This window comes from Ambystoma mexicanum, chromosome 3p (genome assembly GCF_040938575.1).
Source record: "Ambystoma mexicanum isolate Mex_15411 chromosome 3p, UKY_AmexF1_1, whole genome shotgun sequence".
Classification (NCBI taxonomy): domain Eukaryota; kingdom Metazoa; phylum Chordata; class Amphibia; order Caudata; family Ambystomatidae; genus Ambystoma; species Ambystoma mexicanum.
In genome coordinates this window covers 878,809,543-878,835,727 of record NC_090925.1, presented here as the reverse complement: position 1 = coordinate 878,835,727, position 26,185 = coordinate 878,809,543, and the positions used below count along the sequence as shown (strand labels likewise).

Here is a 26,185-nt window from a genome sequence, read left to right as displayed (position 1 = left end):
GTTATAAATGACATATCATATCATCCTTGCAGCTCATCAGTGTAGTGTTGGTGTCCTGATACTCTGTTGCCTGCCATTTTAAGGTATGGGTAAAGTGTCTATGGGTAGAGTAGCTTTTATCGTAGTGCTGACACCCACCACCCCCCGCCCCATCTCGACTCCTTAAAGTCTGGTCTGTCCAGCAATTTATAGCTGTGCATAGAACTAGATTTACGTGCCCAAGTACGTTTTTGTGTATGAATGCATGTCTACCCTCCCTCACTCTTTTTTACCCCATCTCCTACTTCTAGGTGATTTACGTAGCTCGAAATGCAAAGGACGTCATGGTGTCGTACTACTACTTCCAAAAGATGAACAAGGGGCTGAAGGAGCCAGGAACGTGGTCTGAGTATTTTGACGCATTCCAGAGCGGAAAAGGTTAGAGGGAAGGGGGGAATGGAGCAGGCGTTTGGACACACACACACTCGCCCCCACCACCCTCACAGTGGTTAGTGCCCAGATCCTCTCTAGGACACACCTGAAAAACAAAGGACAACAATTACAACATTGATTAATCTTTAAATTATAACTATACAAATGAACATACATGGAAAACAGAGTAACTGCAAGTCTTGGTTTAGGAAGTTGCATTAAAGCCTAGTTCACATACCAATTGCCAATCAAATAAGCTCATGAACTGTTCAAGCTACAAGGCACCTTTTAAGGCCAGTAACTTGTTTCCCCCATCGTCTAACTCGGCTGTAATGCCAGTACAATACAAGCACCAGCAGAAGGCTCTGTAGGGTGCAGAGAGATCAAGCGGCTGTCAGTGCAGCAGCAAGGTTACCAGTCATTTGGTCGACAACCAAATGGTCGACCATTTGGTCGACACCAAATGGTGGAAATCCAAATGGTCGAATTTTTTTTTTATTTTTTTTATTTTTTTTGGGGGGGTTCCCCCCCAACCCGTCTTTTTCATATCTTAATTTTTTTTTTGACCAAACAAAATGAAAAAAAAATACATAAATAAATAAATAAAAAATTCCGACCATTTTTTTTTTCGACCATTTGGTTTCGACCAAATGGTCATTCGATCTTTTTTTTCCGACCAAATGAGCGGACACCAAGCAGCAAGATACAACACAATGCAAGGCAGAGGTAGGAAGCCATGCCTTACGCCATTTGATATGATATGATATGGCATTTATAACGCGCCTATACACAAGTGTTTCAAGGAGCGACGAGGCAAGGGGGGGAACAAAGGGAAGACAGACAACGATACTACTAGGCCAGGTGTCATTCAGATCACGCAAGTGCATGGGAAGGGGGGAAAAAGGAAAAGTGCCAGGGGGAAGGCAGAGGGGAGAGGGGAAAGTGCAGTACATGGTAAAGTGGAATAAATAAGATAAATAAAACGGCCAGCTGCCAGGAAGTGCAGACATAAGTGCTGATATCGGGATTGTAGGGATACAGAAAAACGGTCCCTAGGTGCCGGGGTTGCCAGGGAGGCAGTGCAGGTAGGCAATTGACGGGGCCTGGGCCAGAGATCAGAAAGGGTGGCCAGGTAACCAGTGCAGTTTCAGTCAGGAATTCAGCAGGGGAGAGGGGGAGAGAAAGCAGAAGCGAAGAGGAAGGTTTTGAGGTGCTTCTGGAACCGGAGATGGTCCTCCTCAAGTTTATGCTCTATAACCAGCAGTTACTTCAATATTAATCAGTGTCACATTTATTAAATCTGCTCTGGCTTTGCAGATTCTGTAAGTGTGTGAATACTTCCTCCATGTACATTTTTAGTTAAGGGTCTACTGTTTTGCTAGAGGAAGGCTGTGAGGCCCTGAAACTGTAATCTGTGTTTCTTGCAGGATTGTTGTGGTCTCCTTTACCGGAGGGGATAGGAGTGGCCCGAAGTGTTAAGCCAACCATATATGTGAATCCCATCTTGCCAGTTATCATGCAGAAGCGGGGTCTCAACTCGGCCATTGTGTTTTGTTCTTCCCCGCCGGAAGGCCGGGACTGGTAGCTATAGAGCGGGGAGGGGGAGTATTATGAGGTGGGGGTAAAAAGATTCTGGTTGAGTTACAAAGTATTGTTTATTAATAAATGCTTAATACAATTAAAGTGGGAAAAAAGCATTAACATCATTTGCTAGCGCGCAGGAAGGGGATAACTTATAAGACACATAAGATGGAAGGGAAAGGTTCTTAATTGTGGCAAATAATTCCTTGGACCGATATTTTGAGGCAGTCATTTGACTTTGAAAGAACTGTGATTTTGTCTGCACAATTCATGGTTTGTAAGCCACTAGTGCCTCTTTGGCATAATGGTGTGAATATGGGTCTTTCATTTTTTGCCATATTTTTTATTTCTTTTTATTTATTTTATTTTAATGTGATACAGTTTTATACGAATAAAACTTTACACATTCAATCAAACAAATCATGATTACAAAATTCAAATTATTACACAATGCAATATAAATATAACCAAATCATACAATAAATATATATATAAAAAGAAAAAAACATACTCTCAATTCATACATACAATGTATTGCAATTAACAGTGAAACAAGCAGATTCTGTGGTAGGCAAAAGAAGAATCCACATACTAGCCCTGCAGGTAAGATCATTCGTGTTCAGAGTCGGGGTCAATGCCACTGCGGGTAGATTTTTTCCTTCTGCGTGGCGAGGGTTGGGTCTGTGAGATGATGATCCAGTTCCAGTGTTCTCCCTGCTCGATGGGCAACCAAGCTGCACATCACTGATGAGGCGCCCAGCACGGCCAAAACGTGTCTGGGGCTGCTTGTGTTTCCATGCAGATGGGACCTGGCCTAGTTCGGCTGGGATTCTCTCATTGGTGGCAGTAGCTGACGGATTTGCATAGGGCTGGACCCGTTTTGCAAAGGCACAGTGGTCTGGAAGGTTGCCCAGAGCAGTGCCAGTGGTTCAGATTTATTCAAAACCTTCCACCCATCACTATTTTGGTTCTAGTTCTCATGTTAGTCACCCTCCACTTCTTGTTATTCTGATGAGGCTTAAGTACTGGTACTGTCTGTGACGGTGGATGCACAGAAGTATGGGCTGTGTGGTATGGAGCATCTCCACGGGTCAAGTCCTAAAAAATAAAATCGGGGGACTCATTAACATACCAATGGAATGTGGCGTCACCAGAAATGAGCATATCAAGGTGAAATATGCACATTTCATTCAATTGGCTTTGCGTAATCATACAAACTGCACAGGACGAATGGCATTTGCCTTTCATAAAATCAACACATACCAAAGAACCAAGAGAGGATATTTTCTTCCAATAGTGTTTTGAAAATGTTAAAAGGTGTGCCTGGTTTAAACTCCAAGAACCAATACCAATATTTTCCCTGGAACATGCATTCCCGGAATGTGACGTTTCACCTTTAGTTGTGTGCTGTATTTCATCAGGTCATATGGTGCAGTGGTGAAGTGCCTGGCCTGTGAACCAGACACCCGTGGTTCGAGCCCTGATGTTGGCGTAACGGACTCCAGTGCACCCTCGACATGAGCATCTCTGAGGTTAGCATATGTACGGTATCGGCCGGTATCCCAGCTGTAATACAGCCCAACTGTAAATGCGTTAGCACTAACCGGTCCGGCGCCATTAGCGCCGGATCACAGGTTGGGCGTTAGGACTAAATCCCCATTGCCCATTGGGTCCATTGGATATGATGGGGCATTTTCGGAGCGCTAATATAGCTGGCGGTAATACAGGGTGCTAAATGTGATTTTCACCTCCAGAAAAAAGCTGGATGTAAAACAGCCCATTTAGCACCCAACTCGTGATGGGCCAACTCCTAAATGCGGCGGTAATACTGTTACCGTCGCATTTAAGGGCTACCACATAACCCGTCATGAGGCCCACTGTGTGAAAATAACATACCTTGCCGGCTTGCTGCTTGCAACGTATCTTGCTATATTAATTGTAGAGGAGGGGAGCCGAACAGTTCTGGGTGAGGCAGGCAAGTAGGCAAGCTACTGCCAATCAGCAAAGGCCTGAGGGCGCGGGACTTCCCCTGGGGGCGGGGAATCCACGTGCAGGCCTGGTGGAGGAGGTGAAGGGGTGTGGGGTTTCCCTGGGAAACTGGGTATCCGCCGGCCGCTATGGTGTTTGGAGCAGGTGGCAGCACAGGCTGGTGGCAGTGCACCACGCAGAAGCGAGGGAACGCCACGCTTCGTCGCCAAACCATTCCAGCTTGGGCCTAGACACAACCGGGAAGGCCAAATAATGATGTGCGACACATCCGTTCCCTATCGCCTCCCCCCCCTCCTTTTTGACATCCTGACCACGACACAGCAACACATCCCCATATATGAGGGCTCGGATTTTTCCGCGGGCAACTGATGGTGTCATGGCCATTTGGTCACTGTCTGTATTTGAGTTCACCATAGCTTGCGTGACTCACACAGGTGCAATTTAATGATAGAGGTTCCGTTGCTGCCGCCTGCATTCTTCTAGAATGCTCACTTCCTCTATTTGGCTGCCGTTTCCTAGCGTACTATGACGTGATATAATGGGTTCCCACCAAACATAGGTGAAAGGCGATAGTGGCGCTTTTCTCTTCTTGCTCCAGCAGGCGATGACTAAACCCCTCTATCTCATTCTTTTGTAAAAGATTAAATGTCTGTGGTTTCACAGTATGTCAGTCCTTTTTCAAACTTCTGTTGTCAGGTGCTCAGGTTACGTTTTGCCAATTTTGCATTAATTCGAAGCAATTTGTAGCTGTGGGCAGAGGCCTTGCTGGGGAGGGTTGAGGGGGCTATAGCCCCTGATCTTTTGGTTGTAGCCCCGGATAGAATCTCAGGAGCTACAAGCAAAAGGCTAGCTAGCCCCCAGTCCCAACAGTTCAGACATCAGCGTAGCCCGGGTCTTTTCCAGACCTAGCAACACCCCTGGCTGTGGGGTTGGCTGGGGTTGGCTATGAGCATCACTAATTCGTTCAGTGTGCATTCACAGCTTGCCACTGTTGTTCCTCTACTGGGCCAAAAGACAGGGCTCACTTTACAGCAGCAGCTAATCCCGCTGGGAAAAATAAGAGGCTCATCGATGACGTTCAGCGAACATGTAAGGAGAAACCAGTGTACGAAATGCACACAACACTGCCCCAGACACATGCGCTGTTAACCCACACACACATTTCCTCCAAGCACAATACCCCCAAATACACACATTGGCCCACCATACCCCATGCCAACCAATCCCCATCCTACCACTACTATACAGTACTCCTGCCTTCCCCAAACCTGAATTCACCCACACCTGCCCAACCCTTCCCTATGCCAAACCTGCCAACCACATCCTACCTACACGTGCCGACCCTCATCCTACCGCATGTCAGTCTAACCCCACTCAGTTCTACCCTATGCCTGGCCAGGCGCGCAACGCCATTGCGCTTACCGGGCATGTGTTATTGGATGGCTAGACTGGCATTTTGGTACAGCCAATCTAGCCATTTTTTGTGGCTTGACATGTTTTACCGGGATGGACACGTTTTCTTATAGTATCATTACAGGCATTATGCGCAAAACAAACATGAGTATGTTCATATATGGGAATATTGGCATCTTTTGGTGCAGCCAGAATGGAAATGCCATATAAAATGTTAGAATGAACAGACATGTATGGTTTGTATGTCGTGTGGAATTTGTATTAGTGGCACACTCTACTTCCGCTTGTTCCCCAGGTGGTCGCTTTTGCTGAAATGGTGATGCCTGATCGTATGTATACATGGGCTTTAGATATAAAAAATATCAAAGCCACTAAATGTGTATGCTATCTTTAAATCCAATCACTTTGTCATTCTCACTGGCATATTGTGCTTTTAAATGTACCATTTCATACGTGGGCCCCACACCAGACAACCCTTGGAGTGGAACAGAGGGGGCGGAGCCCCCAAGTTTGCCCCATCCAGTTTCTGAAGTGTCCCTACCCATCACCAATTATCCCCAACCCTCGAAATGTAGATTTTGTTGCACCCCTGTGCCTGCCTACTGACCCAACCCCACTATTGCCAACACACAACCAACACAACCCTACACCTGCGAAAACCCCCAGCATAACCCAATGTAGCCCAATAAAGCCCTAACTTTAGTTATTGTTTGAATAGCGTATACTTGATCTTCCGGTACAACAGCATGGTTTTTATGTGTTTCTATAAAAACAGGAAACACAAGACACTATATGCAAATACTATTTACCTAAACCTAAGCAGCTGCATATTTAAAAGAAAAACTTTAAAAATATAGAGTCCTTTAAAAACAGTTCTTCAAAGTCCATACATTGCACTGTATTAAAACTGTATAAAACGTCTTACTTCAGAGACAGCCTAGCCAGGGCTGTCTCCAGGTGCTCGATGCTGCTCTTTCCTGATGTTCTTCTTTTGGGTGATGGCTCTCTGGCAATAGGTTCTTATGAATAGGGGTAGGTAGCAGACAGCAACTGTGTGAGGGGGCACCAAAGTATTTTCTTTGACTGGGCTGCATATGCTAGAAGCAGCCCAGAAAGCAGATGCAAATTTGGCCTCAGTCCTGGCCACATCTGCCAGGTGTGGTCTATCGAGTCCTGGTGGGCTGCCTGTCATAGTGGACCCTTCAAGTAATATGTGGCCCGGGAGGCTGTGATAACTCCGTGTGGGGCCAACAGTGATTAAGAGTTCTTAGCGGTGACTGGAAGGCCACCTACGGGTGGCGGGGATGTTCTCAGAATATACGATAAACCAAATGAAGGTCTCAAATTGCAATTAAAACATATACCCTATCTAGTCCTGATGATGCTCTGAAACATAAATATAGGTCGATATCAAAGGATCAAACTGATATTACATACAAAAACATTTGTCAGTTTTATTTAATAATACATCAAATCACGGGTGTAGCCACCTGCTATTTCACATAGAAATTATTGGTTAAAAACATATTCATTCATCAGTATACAACATTTGATGGCATGATGATTAATGCTCCAGTTAGTACAAAAATGATACACTGTGTACGCGATTGGCACATAGAAAATCAAGTCCCTATGACCTGATTGTTCATAGTGTTGTTTTATTACGCCCAGTTCTCATACTTGATTGTCTTCGCCCGACTTATATACGTTTCTGTCCTTTGTGGCTGAACCGTGCCGGACATTCCTCAGGGGCAGAAAAATATGTATCTTAAGGGTGGCAGGGAATAAATTCCACTGTTCTCTCCAATGTATTTTCCAGAGGGTCCCTATGGGGATGGGTACACATTTAAAAATGGATGTAATTATATGTGCTTCATCGGTCTACCACTAGACCTAGCTTTCATCCTTAACACCACAAGGAAACCAAGATAAACTATAAATAATCTACCTGAATGTTGTCGCTGTTTTGTTACACATTCAAACGTCAATGCTGAAGCTGTTTACACACTTCCCAGCTTAACCTCAACCGGATCACCTGCAAGGAAAATACAAATTCCTTACTCTCATTGCCACTTAGCTGATTTGCACACTCTAAACAGCTTTCTATAATCATAGTCAATGCATAGTAAGGACTCACTCGTTACCTTCTTTAATAGTGGTGAGTAGAGGGTACGTGTCCTGTCATTTCTTAGGGTCCATTTCTTTTGGTCCCACTGTTGAAACCTGAAAGGGAGTATCACAATGTTCCCCAGTGAAGATCTTAGGCACAGAAATATGCACTCACTGTAACACAGTTGGCATGGGGAGCTAAAAGTAGCTCCTGATAGCTGTTGGTGCCATGCTAACCAGGTTCTTCTAGGCTACAAGCAGGAGCTGAATAGCACCCACCTCCCCTCAATATCGAACCGTGTTGTATTCTATCTAACTCAAAGTCTCCTGTGAAGTCCCCTAATCCTCCATCCTCTCACTAATCCTCTTTAACCTTTACATTGAGCCTTTGGGTACCCTCCTCGAAGATCTCGATATAGTCCTCGATCAACATGCAGAAAATATTCAGTTATACATGAGAGTAAAAAGCCCACAGGACAGCAGCCATCTCTGCAACTACCATCACCCCGTCTTGGACGCAGACTACCTATCACAAGCTTAACCTTTAAGACCTCATTCAGCCTCATCAGCCCCTCCGCTAAACAACAACCCGTCCAACAATGACTCAATGTTATGCACCTAAAAGGCTTTTATCCGCAACTCTCGAATTTAGTAAAATACTTAGGCTTCACCATCAACAGCAGTCTGTCCTTCCAGAAATACATAACCCCCAAACAGCCTAGCTCCAATCTCTCTGTTCCCTTCATCCCACTGCAGGTCTTCCAGACCATAGTGCAGGCCTTTGCGGTCTAGTACATCGATGGGAGAAATGCTCTCATGACAGGGCTCCAAACCGTTGACCTGGCTCTACTAAAAGAAGTCCACCACGCTGCAGCACAGCTCATTAAGGGTGCATGGACATTTTACAGAATCACCCATGTCCTACTCAAACTGCACTGGCTTCTTTGTCTGGTCAAGATACTGTTCAAGACTGCACGCAACATCTAAAAAGCAGTCAAGATTATCTCCCCAGTGTACCTGGCCGCTAAGCCCCACAAATATGGTGGCACACACTCCTCAAGTAGTGGTTCAGCAAACCGGCTTGAATCACAACTCGTCTGCAAAGAGGAGACTCACAAATAATCCTTTTCTTGTCATGCACCTACCATCTATCTAATAACTCTATCCCTTTCTCGGCTCGGAATGCCACCACAATTTTCGAATCCTGGAAAGCTCTTAAAGTGTGGCTTTTTCAAAGATAACTAACCAAGGACTAATCCTAATGGAAGCACAGATTGACGCAAAGAGTATTACTATTAAATGCCAGCCCAAACGCCACCTTCCCACACCCTGTTCAGCGGTCCGCTCCTCTCAGGCTTGGTCAGTGTTTTAAACAATAAAATAATATACTGCGGCTGCATGTATGGGGTTACCAAGAGGGTTGGGGTACTCCCGAAACTAGTGGATGCTGGACCCAGAGGCAGTATGGGGAGGACTCCATGGTCACTCTCACTTAGTCCCCGGAATTGGGCAGGGGACAATCGCATGTGACAAAGCGAACAATGGACCTTTCAGGGTATTGCAAATAGACCAGCGATCTTGGGCTGTAAAATATGCATCCTCCCTCTGGTGGCTTGTAGATTGATAAGGTTTGCCTTTCCCGAAACTATTATGAATGCTCTAAATTACTTGCGACTCTCCCTAGTTGTCCCGCTGCAGACGCAGCTACACTGCGGTTGATAATTGCTGCCTGCATGCATGGACTGATGAGAAAAGGCAAATTAAAATAGCAGAACAGCTTTATGGAACCGCGGTTACTCTCTTCATAGCACACTCATTACACAATCAAATACTATTGATCTCAATACAGAAATCAAGCCTATACATTGCTGGGACCAAACCATTATCACGCATAGGTGCAAACACCATAGCTTCATAGTCAACACAGGGGAGAGCAGCCACATACTATAAAAATGCTGGTTCAGTGAACACTGGTATTGATGTTTGGAGGAGTAGGTGGCCCCAAGAGTTTGGAGCAAATTGACTGTTACAGAAGGAGGCTGTGGAAGGATTTGAAGAAACAAGGAAGGGAGAAGAGAAGGCTGGAGACAAAAGGGAAGAATAGACATCAGAGATAATAAGTTAAAATCAGGAAAGTGCCCAGAAGCCTAGCTCAACTCTGTTGAGTACCAAGTAAAAATAACTACATGTATTTGAAGAGGCCCTCTTTCCCTTGGTTCACTTAAAGGACCTTAGTGATAAGTTCATCAGTACATATCGCAATGAATTACCCAAACCAATCTCTGTGTACCCTCCATGTTACAACTGCCCCGACCCATCGCCCATACTGCCCATCCTCCCTTATAGTCCGGCTGTTGCTCCTCAGCGGGTCAATTTCCCTCCCTTCCCTCTCAGTGGGTCTTCCTCAAACTGTTGCTTAACCCAATTTCATCCATGAAGCCCATATTGTTTTCGAACTTTTGGGGGCAACCCCTTCTCCTATAGACCCCTTTTAACAATTCTCCACAGTAATCCATCCCTTCATGCCATCTGTGTATATTTGGTGGTGTAGAGTCGCCCCACTCCATTGCCAAAACATTTTTTTTAACCCATCATCACAGCGGTCGTGAGAGTCCCCCCATATACATAGAAGTATCAGTTTGGGGCAGCCCGGCAATGGAGCTCTGACAATCCCGGACAGCTTGTCTCTAACTAGTTCCCGAAAGGACTTCTCTTTGGGGCACTCCCATAAAATATGAAAGAAAGAGACCACTCCTACCCTGTATTTCAGACACGGGATCAACTGCCCTACCCATCTGATGAAGACAATGCCTGCTTTAATATACTCTATGCAATATCTTTTACTGTATTAAATGCAATGGCAAGGTTATGGTCGCTTATCTTGGCGAGCTCAGTGCCTAAAGCCAGGCTTCCTCTTCCAAGGTTCCTAGGTTCTCCTCCCATTTCTGTCTAAATGTCAGCAAAGGGTTTGACGTGGAACTACTCAGGAACGGAAATAATTGTCTAATTCCCTTCCCTTTGATTCCCCCCGAAACCCCAGGAGGTTGACTTCTATCGGGGAACTCTCAGATATATCCCACGTGTCTTGTTCTTGGGCTACAGCATTTTGCAGCATAGTGTAAGTATAGGGATCCCGACCCTGTAAGCCATATTTGCCTTGCAGTTATTGAAAGGAGGCAAATTGACTTCCTTCACTTTCCCGATGCCCCTGTCCTGCCAGCTTGCATACCCAATGTATACACCTCCGGAAAATCAGCATCCTCCCATATGGGCACAACGCCCCACCTACCCCCCAACCCATTGCTCTAAGGGCTGCTTTTCTGGAATACATTGTACAAGCCCCAGGCTGTGTCAGTTCATGTGTCGGCTTGCTCCCATACACAGTACCTGCATGGGCAGCTGGGACCCCATTGTACTCAATTCCAGCACAATGTGTGGTAAGCCCTTTCCACCAAACAACCATTTGTTTACCACAACCAACTGTGAAGCCCAATAAAGATCCTGCACATTTGTGACTCCCAACACTCCATCACAGACTGATCTGGTTAACGTCTTTAACGCTAGTCTCTGGACTTTATTTCCCCCATATAATTTCTCTCTGCAGTTTCTCGATATTCCGAAACACGCTCTGCAGAACCTTCTCTGGGGTATTCTGGCGTACGTAGAAACGACGCAGTAACAGCATTTTAAATAGGTTTACCCTCCCCACCAAGGATATGGGAAGAGTCTCCCAATGCTTGGCATCGCTCTTTAGCCTTTCCAGAACCGGGTCCAGATTACTCCAGAGAAACATTGAATCCACCACGCCCACTCTGATACCCAAATATTGACTAGAGTCTCGCTATCATAAGCAGGCATCACTCTGGTATCGCCTCCTTCTGCTTTTATTGGCATAAGTTCGGATTTATCCCAGTTTATCCTGAGGCCACTAACTTCCCCAAGCTTCCCAAAGACTTCCATGACCCTTGGCCCGGTGTGCTTGGGATCCCCTAATTAAATAAGGATATCATCGCCATATGGCGAAATTCGGTGTTCGGCTCCCTCAGGCCACACAAAGCCCTTCCGCTGAGGATCCAATCTCACCCTTATGGCCATGGGTACCATCACCAAAAAAAAACAGGATTGGCGAGAGAGGGCATCCCTGCCTGGTTCGCCTCTGAAGTGTGAAGGCCTCTGAGGCACACCTGTTAACCTTTATTCTTGCTACCGGGTTGCTATATAGTAGTTTCACCCAGCTCACAAATCTTGGCCTGAAGCCAAATTGCTCCATAACCACCCACCCCACAGAGTCAAAAGCCGTCTCCGAATCTATCGCCATACATGTGGGCCCTCTAGGGAGGAAGCAGCACTCAGGGCATTATGAAGCCTCCAGAGATTCATTCTGGTCGCCATACTCGGCACAAACCTGCACTGGTCAGGAAGGATTAATTGGCCAATCATGGGTAATTGTTTGTTTGCTAAAACATTTGCTAATATCTTAGCCTCTGCATTAATTAAAAAGATTGGGCGATATGTGCTACATTGATCTGGGGCTTTTCTTTCTTATGTATCACCACTACCGTTGCTTGTCAGAGATCCTCCGGTAAAGTACATTCTTCAGGCATTCTAGAAACGTGGCCCTCCTCTCTTCCGCCAGCCTCTGCCCCACTAGTTTGCAAAATTTTGCTGGAAACCCATTGGGCCTTGGAGATTTCCCAGATTGGAGTTGGGTTATGGCTAATTGAATCTCTCCCGTGGTCGGGTCTAATTCCAGCCTATTGTGCTATCATGGCAGAGTTCCCCATGGCCGGATCCCGGTATGGCTCTCTATAATAATCTGCAAATACCTCTGCTATTTCTTCGCTCTTGCACCTCGTGTCCCCGTCAGCCCGTTGAATTTCCCTCACCCACCTGGACCCCTTGTCCCTTTTTTCTAGCCACGCCAGTAGTCTACCACATTTGTCCCCAGCATCACATATCCTCGCCTGTTTATCCCAGTGAGCCACCCTGGCCTCCTCTCTGGCCACTGTTAGCTTGGTTAGCTTCCTCTTGCTATCCTCTATCTTATGCCTAACGTGTTGTGCTTACGCAGCCTTGATCTCCCGTTCTATCTGTTCCATACTTTCTCTGCAATCTTTCTGGTGCCACCTTATGATCTGCATCCCTCTCCCCCTTGTGACGGGGCAGCCCGTCACAAAGAACCACCACTCCTAAAGTCAAGTTTCAAGGCTATTTATTAAACTTAATTATCAGAATGGCTGGTTTCTTTTCCTCTTTGGGTTGCTCAGGGCCTAATGCGCTGGCAAACTTTGGCGCTAGGGCCTGCTCTTTCCTCTCTCAACTTCCTGGGCCTGGGTCCCACCTCCCAGCCCCAGACGTCCCTACTGGGCTGTTAGTCACTACTGATCAGTAACACCAACCTGTTCTTCTAACTATGGCTATAGGCGTTTTCGCTAAGACGCTGGCTATCTGTCTCCCTAGGGAACTTCTAACTTTCCCTCTCCTATCGTTGGTTAGTCTCTCCGGGAATAGGGAATGGTGCCTTCTTTCACCCAGCATCACGCTCGCACCTTTAACAGCCTCTCACTCCTGAACCGTTGCTATACTGAACCTTCTAACTGTTCTCCTCCTTTCAAGTCACTGTCCCTCCAATTTCACACTCCGATTTTCCACCTACACCCTTCTATCTTAATTCCTTTTCCCACTCCTGTTCTTCCTACCATTTATGGGCCTCAGCATAAGTTGGGTGGAGCAGTAAAAATGCGGCAGTAATGCTATTGTGTGTTGGGCGTTAAGTTGCCCAGCTTTACCTCTAGCTTTAAGCTGGAGGTAAATCTGTCGAGTTTCTGCCCATTTGCAGCGTTATTACTGTGGTGCAAATTACGCCGCTGTAGTTGCGCCCAATGTGCCCTAATGGGAATGGGACTTCCCGCCCCCTGCAACTTGGGATCTGGCGCCAATTGCGCCGGACCGAGTTGCAGTAATGCTATTAGTGTTGGGCGGTATCCCGGCGCATTTATCGCCAGGATACCGCCCAACATCTGATGGCCCCCTATATCTCAAACTACTGCTCTACCTCCTTTCCTTCTTTTCTCTCCTTCCTCTCACTCTACTTCTCTGCCTCCTACTGTTCCTCTAATATCAACTCCTATTTTCCCACTCACTGTTGTTCCTCCCGCCACTGCCGCGACTACTGTTCCCATTACGCTACCACCACTACCTCTATTACCTTCCAAGTTGCCCAGAGATATGGTGCCCTGTTCACCCTTCTACTACTAACACCCACTCTACCACTAATGCCCTACGCTGGCTACTATTACCACCTCTACTCCCAACCTCTACTACCTCTGCCACTACTACTACTCTAATCCACCACTCCTACTCTACTTCTACTGCTTACACTCCTCTCTCTCTCACACAGACACTCTGCAGACCTCCTCCTTCACAATAGCCTCCGCACTACAGTCGCTCTCGCCTTCTCTGGTCTCTTGGACGTCTTCCTCCACCGCCGATCCTCATTTAACTGCCGCCCACACCAAACAACTCCCAAGCTCTCTCTTATATATCCCTCCCATTCTCTGGATTGGCCACTTAGCCTACCAATGGCTTAACTTGCTTTCAAGGGGTGTGACAGGGAAGGGCTTGGGAGGTTACATAAGGGCTTTAAGACCTGCCTCCTTTTCTTAGTGGGTTTGCTCTATAAGGGAGTTTCTCTGGTGAGCTGGCTCGTCTTTTCTGGTCTGTGGTTTTTCTTACTAGGATGTTATGCAGCGCGATGACAGGTTCTGCCATGGCCATCTCCACCCTGCCCACCATCGTGCTCGGTAGAAATACATAGTCAATCCTTGAGAAGGAGGAGTATGCGTTGGAGAAGAATGAAAATACCTGCTCCCCCTGGTGCAAGCCTCTCCAAACGGTCTCATGCCTGTGGCCTCAAGGAACGTTTGGAGTGTCGTAGGGGTGTGTGCAGGCGTTCCCAAATGGGGCGATCTATCTTCCTTTGGCTATGCAGTGTCATTGAAATCCCCCCACCAGTGTTATGCCCCACCCCATATTTGGCTAATAGAGTTTACACCTGCGTTAGCATCTTTGCTTGAGAGAGTATAAAATGCAAGAAAGCGTTGATGTTCTGTTGATGAATGCAGACATCAAGTACCCTAAGCTCTGCATGGGGTCAGGTTCTAGATGTTCCTTATCAGCAAAATAGAGCTATTTATGTCTGAGGGGAGCCTAGTCTGCCTGTGGTGCTAGGATGCATTGGTTTGAGGTGTGGTTAGTAAGTTGTTTGTTGATGCATAGTGTTCTGATGTTTGATATTTCTTGTTGGGGATGTTCAATTGCCATGTGTGAGTGACTGAGTTAGTATGCATATTGTGTGTTGGAATGTAGAATTTGAGAAAGTTACTGCAGGAAGCAGTCCGAGACCTAGACGGGCCGACAAACCTGAAACAATATATATCAGATCAGAACATTGCATAGCAAGGCATGCAACAGACCCTCTGCAGCATTCACAGGTCTTCCTAACGTGAACACATGTGTGATAACTCTGCCCTGGTGGTTATTGTTGTTTTTGTTATTTCAGTGCATTCTGGTGCGGCGATTCCCAAACAGGGCTTTAAGGCAAAAGATAAAGGCCCTTCCCCTCCAGAGCAGAATTCAGGCTACTGGTGTGGCCGGTGTGACTTAAGCTCTTGTTGTTTCTCTGTTGTATCTTTCAGTGGCCTGGGGCTCCTGGTATGACCACGTTAAAGGCTGGTGGGAGAGGAAGGACAGACAGCAGATTCTGTACCTGTTCTATGAGGACATAAAGGAGGTGAGGGTAAAACATCACATTGGGAGGTGAGAGCCCGTGGGAGGCAATGTCTGATGCTACTACATGGTTTCCTAGTGATGGGAACAAACATGGGATAGGGTCTAATTGTTCGGTACAGAGGACGTTTTCAAATGCTTTTATAAATGCTTGCTGTGCACGATAGGAGATCACACGACTGGATTTCCCTAAGCAGCGCTATGCTTTCTCTGATCCCAACTCATTATTCTTCCCCTTCCTCTCACCATCAGGACCCAAGGCGTGAAATCAAGAAGATGGCGCAGTTCATAAAGAAGGACCTTGCAGAGGAGGTTTTGGAAAAGATTGTTCAGCAAACATCATTCCAGGCGATGAAGGTCAACCCCATGGCAAACTACTCCACACTTCCCTCGTTCATATTCGACCAATCAGTTTCTCCCTTCATGAGGAAAGGTACAGGGGAGGGGTTCCAAAAGTGGTGGCATAGCTGTTGATTGCTTATTCCCACTTGCACTTACTGCCACATTGACCATTCTGAAATGTTAGAGTACATTGAATTTCCAGCCCTGGGTTGAACATGAAAATCTGCTGTGCAACAATAAATTGGTGTTATAGATGTTTTTAAATTCAGTCATCGCAGTGAAGAACCCGCTCCACAGAAATATGTTCCACAGAGTCTAGGCGCTCTTATGTGGTGTAGCAAAATAATCCCTACATATATATTCAATTGTGAGCTCAATGAGGTAACGCACAAGGACAAGGCATTCTTTTTCAGTGACTGGTCTAATTGCTGGTGCATTTGTTAAAACCCAGGGAATTTCAGTTTCCTTTCCCGTAGCTAATTATTTAATTATATCATTAATCGAACAAGGCACACACTTTGGTTCGTTAATGATAATTGTACATAAAAATAGTCCTTGTACAGCACTTTGGTGAAAGCTCTATATGAATAACACATTATTATTATTATTATTATTATGAGAAACCGAACTTACATGAATATTGGTATTGTCTTTTTACTATTTGATTTTTGTTTTTATGTTTATTTGGACAAAGGAAGCAAAGCTCTGGAACCTTGTGATTTGGTTTTGTGGTTGTATTAGACTGTTGATGGACTATGTGTGTCATATATCCAATGGGTGAGCCCTGTAGGGGGACCAGTGGAAGTGATGTCAGTATTGGCAAAACCAGTTTATCGGGCTTTGCAGGTTAAGGGGGTAAGCCTTTTTAAGTCATGTGCATATTTTTAGAAATCCATCTTTTTAGGACTGTTGGAAAGAGATTTGGAACTCTCAGACCTCTTGAAGATTCACATTAGGGGGACTTCCATGCATTTACCTACCATTTATATTCATTCAAAAAGTTATTAATGTATGTATTTATTCACAGAGCAGATACTAGACAGGGACTGAGATCCCTGGTGATGACCAAACTGCAAGTCTGTAGGTTTACACTATCTCATGATTTGACAGAAGGTAGGGGAACCAGTTCCGTACTCAACCTTAGGACAACGTGTCGCACTTACTTTAGTGAATAGCTAGCATATGTATTGCATTTCTGTCAGAAGCAGGGTTATGCAGCAGACACTAGACAAAGTCATTTTGCTTTCTCTACTACCCTCTGTGCGCTCGGCCTGCTCTCTCCAACTTCAGCTTGCAGCATTTCTGCTGCACATTTCTCTTTGTGATGTGTCTTTAAATTTATCTGAACACACACCATGACAAAGAAAAGTGAAAATACTTCAGCAGTAGAGGATTTCCCCTTTTGCACAATGTTAAATTTTCAAAGGTGGGCACGCCCCCTGTTTCCGGTTTAGACCTGCCCCCTTTTGATAGGCTTTGATATAAACTTAATATACAAATGATATAAATAATGTTGCCATCGATTTTATATCAAATGTATATTTGATATAAAGTGTGTATCATTTATATCAGGTTTGATATAAGTGAATATACATTTTATATAAAATCTATATAAAGATGGGAGTAGCGGTAGACGATTTTGCTTGGTCGAGCGGCGAGAGCAAAGTTAGCTCTGAAGACGTGCACTGTAAATGTAGGGGTTTGCAGAGTGACGTGGTGATGATGTCACAGAGGGTTTTGGCACTGGGGCGATAGGAAGTAGATATACATTTTATATCAAATTGATAAGCCCCCAAAGTTTCTGATAGAAATGTTAACAAACCTCAATAATTTTTATGTAAACCTTAAAGGAAGCGGAGAATGAAATCAAACTGTTTTGATATCTTTTTATTATAACAATTTATATACAAATTAATATAAAAACGAATATTTCTGATATAAAAATGCATATTAGAAATCCTATTAAAGTTCCCCCAAAATGTTGATATAAAAAAAATGTATAGTAATTTTGATATAAAAATGTATATCAAGGTTATATGAACTTTGCTTTACAAATCAAGTGCACTAACCAGAGCCTGCACAAAAGTTCAAACTATTGGCTTTCACAAGGCGTGTTTCTTTTTAAATAATGAGAAACCTTTTAAAAACCTTCGGGTTAAATAAAATAAAAAATAAAAAATGAATAAACAAATAAAAAAATTAATGAGAAACAGTTCACATTATAAGTAAACTGTGTTCCCCAGACTGCATACAAAAGTCAAAGTATTGCCTTTGACAATCTGGCAACCTACATGTGTTCCTCTACCGCTCTTTGTCCCAGCAAAACAGACTGTGACCGGGGAACGTCTGTGGGATGGGGTTTGTGCTGCTTAACCACAGATGACTAATATACAGTGGCATGCCAGGAATCCCATCAATTCTGATGACTCACACCAAGGCTTGTGTGGGCAGCAGGAAACACAGATGGCTCTTTATATTTAGCTGGTCGGAAAATACAGGATGTAATGCGACAGCTATATAGACACACCCAGGGAAATACGCAAGGCTATTTATCAACTAAACCCAACTGTGTGCACCAAGGCTATTTTTTACTTATGACGGAAGGATGGCATTGTAAACATCTGCAGGCTGAGCTTAATTTGCAGAGTATGCAGGTAATTGAATGCTGTGTTTTGTTGATAAGAAAAGTGTATCTGGACACAGGAAACCACTAGAATTAGATTGTTACAAACCCCAAAGCACAAAATACATGAGTTCAGGAAATCTGTATGTGTTGATAAGAAAACTGCTTATGGAGGAGTTGTTTGTTTTCACCCCTTAAAAGGGGGGGTCTCACACCAGCAGGGTTATTGTCAACTCCATTGCCAGAGTGCTGGCCTGATGGTCCCCTTCCAGTGACACTAATTGACTTGGAACAACTGATTGCAACTTCCTGGGGAAACCTTGCTTTTGGGCTGGATTTGATCATGGTACCAGGAGACCCCTGCAAAGCCTTTTAATTGGAAACTGGGCCTGCTGTTTGTTCAGAGTTTATTTCAACAGCATCAAAATGTTAAGCTTGGGAGTATTTTAAGAAATGTGCTTTAATGTATTGTTTTTGTATTTTTCTAAAATGTAAACATTAATGTGGTTTTATTCAAGTATTGCTAAGGCTTATTAAAAAACTTTTACTGTATTTATTGATTTCCAGGCCCTTTTGAGACAGGCCGCGGTGAAGAGGCACTCAAATGCACTAGGCTGTACATTTTTTAACTAACCAGCTGTGTGCTTTTAATTACGTGTTTTTAAATGTACAGTTTTTGCTTAGAATGCTCTGTGGTTTTACATGTGAGCCAGGATAATGCTGAGGTGTTGGTAGAACCAGATTGCATTTCTGTAGTATGTGTGTGGGTTAAACCCTAATTGCACTGTTGGTACACTTGTCTTATTGTGATGTGGCATTGTTGCATGCACACATTTTTCACAGCGCTGATCAAGTTGATAGATATGTTTAGTGTGTAAAATATTCAGCACAGAGGGATCAGTATGTGCCAAAGATCACACATGTTGCGCAAATGGTATAGCCGAGATTTATTTGCACAAAGCTCTAGAGTTGATATGAGTCAGGCCATGGGTCAGGCCGGTTAAAAGACGTTTCATAGCACCTAGAAATTGCTCAAAGGCACTATTGCCGCTGCCCTTATAGCCATCCCGAACATTCAGCTTTTTAAAAAAAGCCAAAGTCTTTGCACAAAATAAACCCTGACTGCACTTTTGGTACACTTGTCTTTTTGTGATGCAGCATATTTGCACACACACAATGCAGGGTTTTAGTTTCAGAGCACCGATACAAATATTCAGCACAGAGGGATCAGTATGTGCCAAAGATCACACATGTTATGTTTAATAAAAGAACGTTGCTATGCTGGATTTCTTAAAGGGTTGCAAGTGGCAAGGTGCTACATCTTACTTGATATGTTTGGGGATGTGTAAAAGTTGGCTTCTTTCAAGTCCCAATGACTGTATCAGTGCATATTTTAGATTGTGCTAGATTCATTTTGTACTTCTAAGTAGGTGCTACATTTTATTTTATTCTCCGAGCAAAGTGACACAAAGTAAAACAGAATGTGTCAATTCTCTGTCTGCAAGGGAAGCACAGAGTGTTGGCCCGCATCTTCACATGTGAAAACTTTAATGTGTACTTTAAAAAACACAATTGTGAGGTAGACGTGTGCTATGACTTTTAAAATACAGTTCTAAGTTTTGCAATATTTTGTACAATCATGACAATGCATGCAATGTGAGGGCCCAATTTTGGCAAATCAGGCACTGTGGGGCTCAAATATTTGCCAAAGATCACACCTTTGATGAAGTGGTGTAGCAGAAATGTATTGTGTACAAACTGCCAGCATGACAGATTTTATTTTCTAATTTTCTAAGGGGACGTGCGGTGAGGTGGTACACCGGGCTTGAGATGTTTGGTGATGTGTTATGTATTGATGGAGAACTGTTTCTGTGTAAAAGGTGTTCTATTCAGATTCCATTTTGAAACGACAGGCCTTCCAACAGATGGATGGCACAGCCGGCAGAGTCTCTGGATGTGGATTGTGGCAACCAACAACTGGCAGCAGTTGGGTTTATGGCGAATGATTCATCTAACGCAACACGTCCAGTCTGGTTTAGGGGCCAGCAAGACCCAAGGATGATGGGGGGGGTCAGCCACAATTTCAGAATGACCTATCGTGGCACTTTAACACGGGTGAACAGATGGGATGTTCAAAGACGTAGATCTTTTTTTTTTTTCTCAATGGAGCTCGGTAATCAGTGTCTGAGGAATGTTTCGACTTATGAGTGTAGGCCCAAGGAACCGCCACGGAGTTCGCGGCTTTGCTGTCACAAGGGGTTATACATTTGAGACAGCGCTGCTACCAAGGCTCAATCATGGAATGATATAGCTGGTGGTATTGAACCCCAACCAACACTACAGGGCGTGACAGAGGCCACAACAGTTTTTAAGTGTGAAGCATTGTCCTGCAGGTTTCAACCCCCTCATTATTTCACAGCTTCCCTGCCATCTCTAACTTTAAATCATCTAGGTCATACAGGCAATGCACCGTCCTAGCAGAGTGTCTGAGAGTTGGTTGTTTGAATCTGCATGTTTATTTTTTCATTGCATTGAAACATTTTCTCTCTGCATGGACCCGACTGTGCATAATCTTTTTTCCTATCTGTATTAAATATGTCCTTTTATATATAACTATTTGTTCAAAATCATAAAATGGTCTGGCTCTTTAATAAATGTTCCTTTTTACTATGTATATTAATACCCAACACTTGTTTAAAAAAAATATATATGTATTCAGAGGTGTAACGCTAGGATGTGGTGGCGACCAGAAATCAGATCCAGGCTAAAGAAGCAGTTTCTATGTTTTTAATCACACGTAAATTAAGACAAAGAGTAGAACTCTGTTGCTGTTCCAGATGCTGGATTTTTTATTTTTATAGATGATGCTACAAGCTCTTTACATTCTTCCATACCTGTCAAAAGCCCTTTGTCTTAATATACTTCTAACAACTTCACCCCATAACATCTGAACATAAAGAGGCAAACTAGGTGTTATATATACACAACACATTTTTATTAACATTTAAAACAACAATTTTTTCCGATTTTATTCACAATAGTTTGGGTTATCAGATGTTGTACGACGATCCTGTCGGCTACAAAATGCATGGTAGCAGCAGCCACCACATGGCATGTTCCTTCTGCACTTTAAAGTTTAAAATTTCTGGGAATTTTAAGGCCACATTCATCTTGCTAGGATGCAAACAAAGTTCAGAACTCTAAACATTTATAAGTATGTAGAGGGTTCCAAATTGCTAGGAGCTGGGAGCTATTAACCTCATGGTTATAGCCAAGGGGAGTCTGGTTAGCTTGAAACCAACAGCTACCAAGAGCTACTTTTGACTCCTGGGTCAAGTGGTGCATTACAAACCCTAGCTCTGTGATATTAACTATATGTTTGAGGATGTATATAAAGGTCGATGAACACACTTAGTGCATATAGGATAGCATGAAATGGACAAAAAAGTTTGCATCTTGCTCAAAGTTAGATTCATGGTGCAGTCTGTACTAGCTTCTGGTTCCCCAAAGGAAGTGACTGCATAACTGGTTATGCTGGATACCAGGAGCTGCTTTTTGCTCCTGATCAACAAATCCCAATTTTGATCCCTGTATGTACACGTAAAAATTGATGCATTTTATGCATACTGTTGCTGAGAGATAATTGTGCATGCGTACACATCCTCCTATACATGTAAATGTTTCTCATGGCATTGTGACACAGTAACACGTTTGGGGAAGGCAGCTTGGCGTTAAATGAAATAATGCATAGTAATTATACATTTACAGCGTATTTGTATAATTCTCCTAGGGTGTCTGAGCAATGGTGTTGGGCATATCCACAATGAGAGCCAGGACTTTTTTTTCTGAAACTATCCAGCCAAAGAAAGCAAGCAGTAAAATATATCATAACCTTTTTTTCTCAGATGCAAAACCTTGGGCTGGTCAAATGAGTACAGGTGGTTATGGTCATGCTGACAAACTTTTATAAAGCTAGGGAGAGTGTTGTGCAAAAATGAAATGAACACTACAGTATTAAAGTATACACCTCTTTTAGCACTGATTAAAGGGCGACAGGCTGAATGATTCCATGTGCCACAGTAAAGCCTGTGATTTATTTATTGAACATATTCATATTGTGTACAGTACCCATTGCCAAAAAGAGTTGCTGTGTGTGTGTGTTTGTCGGTGTAACTTGTGAGATTGGTTGCAAATGACTCTGGTATGTTTCACATTCCAAACGAGGGAGATGTTTGAGCTATGCTTCGTGTTAATTCAGTGCAAGCCCGACTTGTGTCATTCACAAAACCACCACCCACGGAAAGGATTTTAACCCTTACTCTGTAATCTCTAGTCACATTGTAGGATGCCTTTCACAATGTATTATTAGACTCCTGGCACAGTTGGTTTTGTATGATACTGTTATAAGGCACTTAAATTAGTAGACAAAAGCTGCTGATGTGCAGCCGCATCACCAGGCATAAAATGTGATAGTTCCGTGGGGCTGCTGCCAAAGGGTGTTAAGAGTAGTAGCTGTTATGGTAAATGTACCCCCCCCCAGCCCCACCTAGCATGTATATTCACAAACAGTGCCCGTTAAGAATTCAGAGTAATTTTTATAATCACAATATTGAAAACAAACCGTAAATAAACTATGAAAATCTCTGAAATAGCTGCTCTTGGGTGCGCATCCCTTTCTGCAACAAAGTTACACCCACAAGCACTCACATGCTGGAACTCTTTTTGGCAATAGGTGCTGTACAAAACATCAATATGTTAGATAAATACATGACAGGCATTACCTTGGCACATAGCATCATTCTGCATGTTGCTCTATGGTCAGTCCCGAATGAGTTGAATAATTTAACACGCTATGGTAGTGTTCATTTCGTTTTTTGCACAAAACTCTCCCTAGCTTTATAAAGGTTTGTCACCATGACAATAACCACCTGTACTCATTATTTAACCAGCCCAAGGTTTTGCATCAGAGATCAAAAGGTTATGATATATTTTACTCTGTTTGCTTTCTATGGCTGGAACGTTTTAGAATAAAAAGTCCTGGCTCTCATTGTGGACATGCCCAACACCCATAGCTCAGACATCCTAAGAGAAATGTATAACTACTGGGTGTTATTTCATTTAACCCCAAGCCGCCTGCCCCAAACGTGTTACTGTGTCACAATGCCATGGGAAACATTAATATGTACAGGAGGATGTGTAAGCATGCAAATTTGTCTCTCAGCAACTGTATACATAAAATGCATCACTTTTTAAGTGTACATACTTGTAAACATTTAGAGCTCTCAACTTAGTTTGCAGCCTAGCGAGATGAATGAGGCCTTCAAATTCCCAGAAAGGTTGGCTTTTTAAAAATTAAAGTGCAGAAGGAACATGCCATGTGGTGGCTGCTGCTACCGCACAATGTTTAGCCGACAAGATTGTCGTACAACATCTGATAACCCAAACTATTGTGAATTAAATCTATATAAAAATGGTTGTTTTAAATGTTAATCAAAATTTGTTGTTCATAACAGCTAGTTTGCATCTTTATGTATAGCAGTTATGGTAAGAACATTCCCGGGCATGAAGTTGTTGGAAAAATATCGAGACAAAGGGACATTGATAGGTATAGAAGAATGTTAAGAACTTGTAGCATCATCTGTGAAAATAAAAAAGCCAGCATCTGGAACAGCAACATAGAAACTGTTTCTTTAGCCCGTATCGGATTGCTGTTCCCCACCACATCTTAGTATTACACAACTTTCTAAAAATCAACAAGCGATGGGTGTTGTTATACATAGTAAAAAGGAGCAGGTAATAAAGAGCCAGACCATTTTATGATTTTGAACAAATATTTTTTTATATAAAAGGACTTATTTAATACAGAAAGGAATAACGATTATGCACAATCAGGTCAATGCAGAGAGAAAAGTTTTTAATGCAACAAAAAAATAAACATGCAGTTTCAAACAACTAACTCCCAGACACTCAGCTAGGACGGATGCCACGCATGTGTGACCTAGATGATTTAAAGGTAGAGACGGCAGGGGAGCTGTGAAATAGTGAGGGGATTGAAACCTGCAGGACAATGCTTCACACTTAAAAACTGCTGTGTTGGGGGCGCTCAAGAGCCAGAAACCAAGATGACCGCCGGTATCTGAGGTCCGGTTTCGACCTGGAAGGGGAGGAGGCCCATGGGCGCATTTTCTAAATAATTATTCCTGTGACTTGCCTTTCAGCGTCGTAAGTCATCGGCGATCCTGCATCCCTGAGGTGAACGCGTGTGGTGCCTGGACTGGGGAGATCCAGCTGAGATCTAGCTGGCCCCGTCCTCCCCCCTCCGTTGGAGTGGGTTTTCAGGAGCTCGGGAGAGGCAGCGAGGCACAAGGACCTGGGGACACTGGCCGGGGGTGGAGTCCCTGCATGAAAGGAGCTGAAACCATGGGGCCCACGAGAGGAACGAGGTCACTGCTGCAATTCAGGGATTGCAGAGAGAGGTTAAGGAGATGTGTGATAAAAAATGTAGACTTGGAGGCGCAATCTATGCGTAACAATATCCGGGTCACAGGGATCCCGGAATCAGTGCCATCCCGCAACATGAAGCAGTACATGGACTCCTTCCTTAGAGAGGTGCTACGGAGGCCGGAACTGTCCCCCCATTATCTGGTGAAAAGGGCACATAGAATTTCGGGGCAGATACTGAGATCAGGTCAGAATCCACGCCCGGCCATTGTGCGACTTCTCAATTCCCAAGATAGAAACACCATCTTGAGAAGGACAAGGGAGCTGGTAGACATACAGCTCGAGGGGGCTGAGGGTATCCTTTCAAGATTTTACACCAAAAGTTCAGAGAGCTCGTATGTCCTTCCTGGCAGTGAAGAAACCCCTACGTGCCAGACATATACAGTATGCAATGTTGTATCCTTCCAAGCTGAAGGTTACGCATGATAACACCATATTCTTTATGGACCCTGCTGAGATGGCAACTTTTGTCGAGTCCCTGCACAAATAGTGAGGGCCCTGACCACCCAAGGACGATGAAGATTTGAATGGTATGCTGTTGCTGAGCTTGGGAGGGCGGTTGGGACTATTTCCGTAGGAGAATGGGATATGCTCAAACCCGCAGTGTTGTGCGTGAACATGATGTAACAAATAGGAAAGTGTTGATTAATATCCTTTGACGAAGGGCCTCCTCCTCCCTGTGGGGGCTGGGGGGGAACAGATGTTGGTGGATTGTAAGTGGATGCTGTGTCCGGCGCCTCCGGGTAGGCGTCCCAGTTTAAATTGTTCAATGGTATTGCTGGAGGGGGGTGGGTGGCAATCACTGGCGTTTTGGGGTTGATAGTGGGGGTGGGGAGGATTGTCCGAGGTTGGGATAGTCCCGGTTGAAGAAGGGACTGGGGTCATGGGGGAGGTGGGAGGTCGGGGAAGATGAGGGGAAGTTTAAGGTTTACGGAAAAAAGGTTCATGTGCTTGGTGTAGCAAAGTTTGGATGCACTAAAAGATCACGTCAAGGTGGGTTACCTGCATTAGTGAACGATGGTATCAGAGTATTGAATGGCGAAAGATGTAGGCTATGACAGATGTACTCTATTTATCTGGAACGTTAGTGGTCTCAATAATTATACAAAGATGCGCAAAGTTGTGGCCTATGGCGAACGTCATGGAGCCAAAATATTATTTCTACAAGAAACACACCTGTTAGACAGTTTGAATGTGGGACTTGCTAAGGCATGGGGGGGTGCTGGATATTATACTTCCTTTCATTCCTACTTACGTGGGGGTATCGATAATCATTCATATATCCCTGAGGTTTAGACTTTCAGAGCATATCTGCGATCCTGAGGGGAAGTATGTTATTGTCTCCAGGGAGCTAGTGGGTTGTCCTGTTACATTGGTTAACGTGTATAGACCGAATATGGAAGACCCTGGGTTTTATGCAGCTCTGTG

The 26,185-nt window shown here is 44.1% G+C and overlaps 1 protein-coding gene across 2 annotated transcripts in view; it reads left to right on the top strand.

Moving 5' to 3' along the window:
* Positions 1-26,185, top strand: part of LOC138581055 (sulfotransferase 1C2-like) — a 347,674-nt gene that overhangs the window by 291,996 nt on the left and 29,493 nt on the right. For both annotated transcript variants that reach the window (XM_069652096.1, XM_069652097.1), the window contains exons 5-7: positions 291-417; positions 15,201-15,295; positions 15,544-15,724. In XM_069652096.1, the coding sequence (XP_069508197.1) occupies positions 291-417; positions 15,201-15,295; positions 15,544-15,724 (403 nt within the window). The remainder of the gene's footprint in view (positions 1-290; positions 418-15,200; positions 15,296-15,543; positions 15,725-26,185) is intronic.